The 1,283-nt window shown below is 35.5% G+C and overlaps 1 protein-coding gene across 1 annotated transcript; it reads left to right on the top strand.

Moving 5' to 3' along the window:
* Nucleotides 1–91: 91 nt before the first annotated feature.
* Nucleotides 92–1,081, top strand: LOC115242882 (cell division protein FtsA-like; the record flags this gene model as incomplete). The annotated part of the gene is made up of 1 exon (XM_029819500.1): nt 92–1,081. A coding segment is annotated over one exon (990 nt), but the record flags the coding sequence as incomplete, so codon positions are not given.
* Between the last annotated feature and the right edge of the window lie 202 nt (nt 1,082–1,283).

Raw genomic sequence — 1,283 nt, 5'->3', positions numbered from 1 at the left:
ACAGGAACGGGCTATAAGATTGCAGAAGGTGTAAACGGTGGGTCGATAACTAATGTAAAACACGCAAATTACTCCATCTCATCAACTATAGGTTTAGCTGAGCAAGTGTCAGAGGAAACTATAGACCAGATATATGTGAACATTGCTGGATGTGGCATCTCATCTTTTAATGTACATAATGAAATTATTGCAGCTAATCATGAAATTTCTGACCGGGATATAAAACGTGTAGTTTTTCAGACGTTTGAGAAATATATTGAAGAAAATGTTATCATTCACAATATACCACTGAAATATCACTTAGATGACATGACTGACATAAAAGAAGTTGGTGGATTGTACGGAAAAAGACTATCTGCTGATGTTAATGTTGTCACTGCTTCGCGTCCAGCGCTTACCAATATTGAAAACTGTATTACCAATAATGGTGGATTAAATATGGCAGGTTGTATTGCTTCTGCATATTCTGCAGGTTTTGCCTGTCTGAGTGAAGATGAAAAAGAGCTCGGGACTGCTATTGTTGATATAGGCGGTGGGTGCACTGCAATTGGAATTTTCAAAAGAGGGAAACTTGTGTATGCAAGCAGCGTTCCAATTGGTGGCGTTCATATTACTCGAGATATTGCTTACGGGCTATGCACAAGCATAGAACGTGCAGAGTATATAAAAATACTGTATGGTAGCACTATCGTAACTTCAATAGATGAGAACGAATATATTACAGTCCAAAATAGTGAAAATGATGAACCTACTCAAGTATTCAAATCTGAGCTTATTAACATCATAAGACCAAGAGTTGAAGAAATACTTGAAATGGCAAGAGAGCAATTTCAAGAGCAGAAAGATCCAATTAATAAAGTAGTGATCACAGGTGGAACTAGTCAACTCACAAGCATGAAGGAAATTGCAGGCTATATATTCAATAAGCAAGTTCGAATTGGGTGCCCTGAGTCTTGTAGCGGTCTTGATGGCGAATATGATAAAAATCCTGTATTTTCTGCTGCTATAGGTTCTATAAAGCTAATAGTTGACACTTTTTATAAAAATAACTCTGGAATGCTCGGTCAAGATGGTAAAATGAGTAAGTTGTACCATTGGGTTAAATCAAAAGTTACAGTTTAATTTTACTGAATGAAATTCTTATATCTATCAAAGGAAACATTATGAATAAAAAACATTGTTTCAAAATTAATAAACTTGTTCGTGATCATACAACTGAAATTATACGTTCCCATGGAATTATTGTTTATGAGAGGGTGATGGAAAAAGATGAATACATTGAA

The sequence above is a fragment of the Formica exsecta genome, unplaced genomic scaffold (assembly GCF_003651465.1).
Source record: "Formica exsecta isolate Colony F162 unplaced genomic scaffold, ASM365146v1 C16404155, whole genome shotgun sequence".
NCBI classification, from domain to species: domain Eukaryota; kingdom Metazoa; phylum Arthropoda; class Insecta; order Hymenoptera; family Formicidae; genus Formica; species Formica exsecta.
Note: the sequence above shows the minus strand (reverse complement) of the source record. Positions and strands in the feature narration are given on the sequence as shown.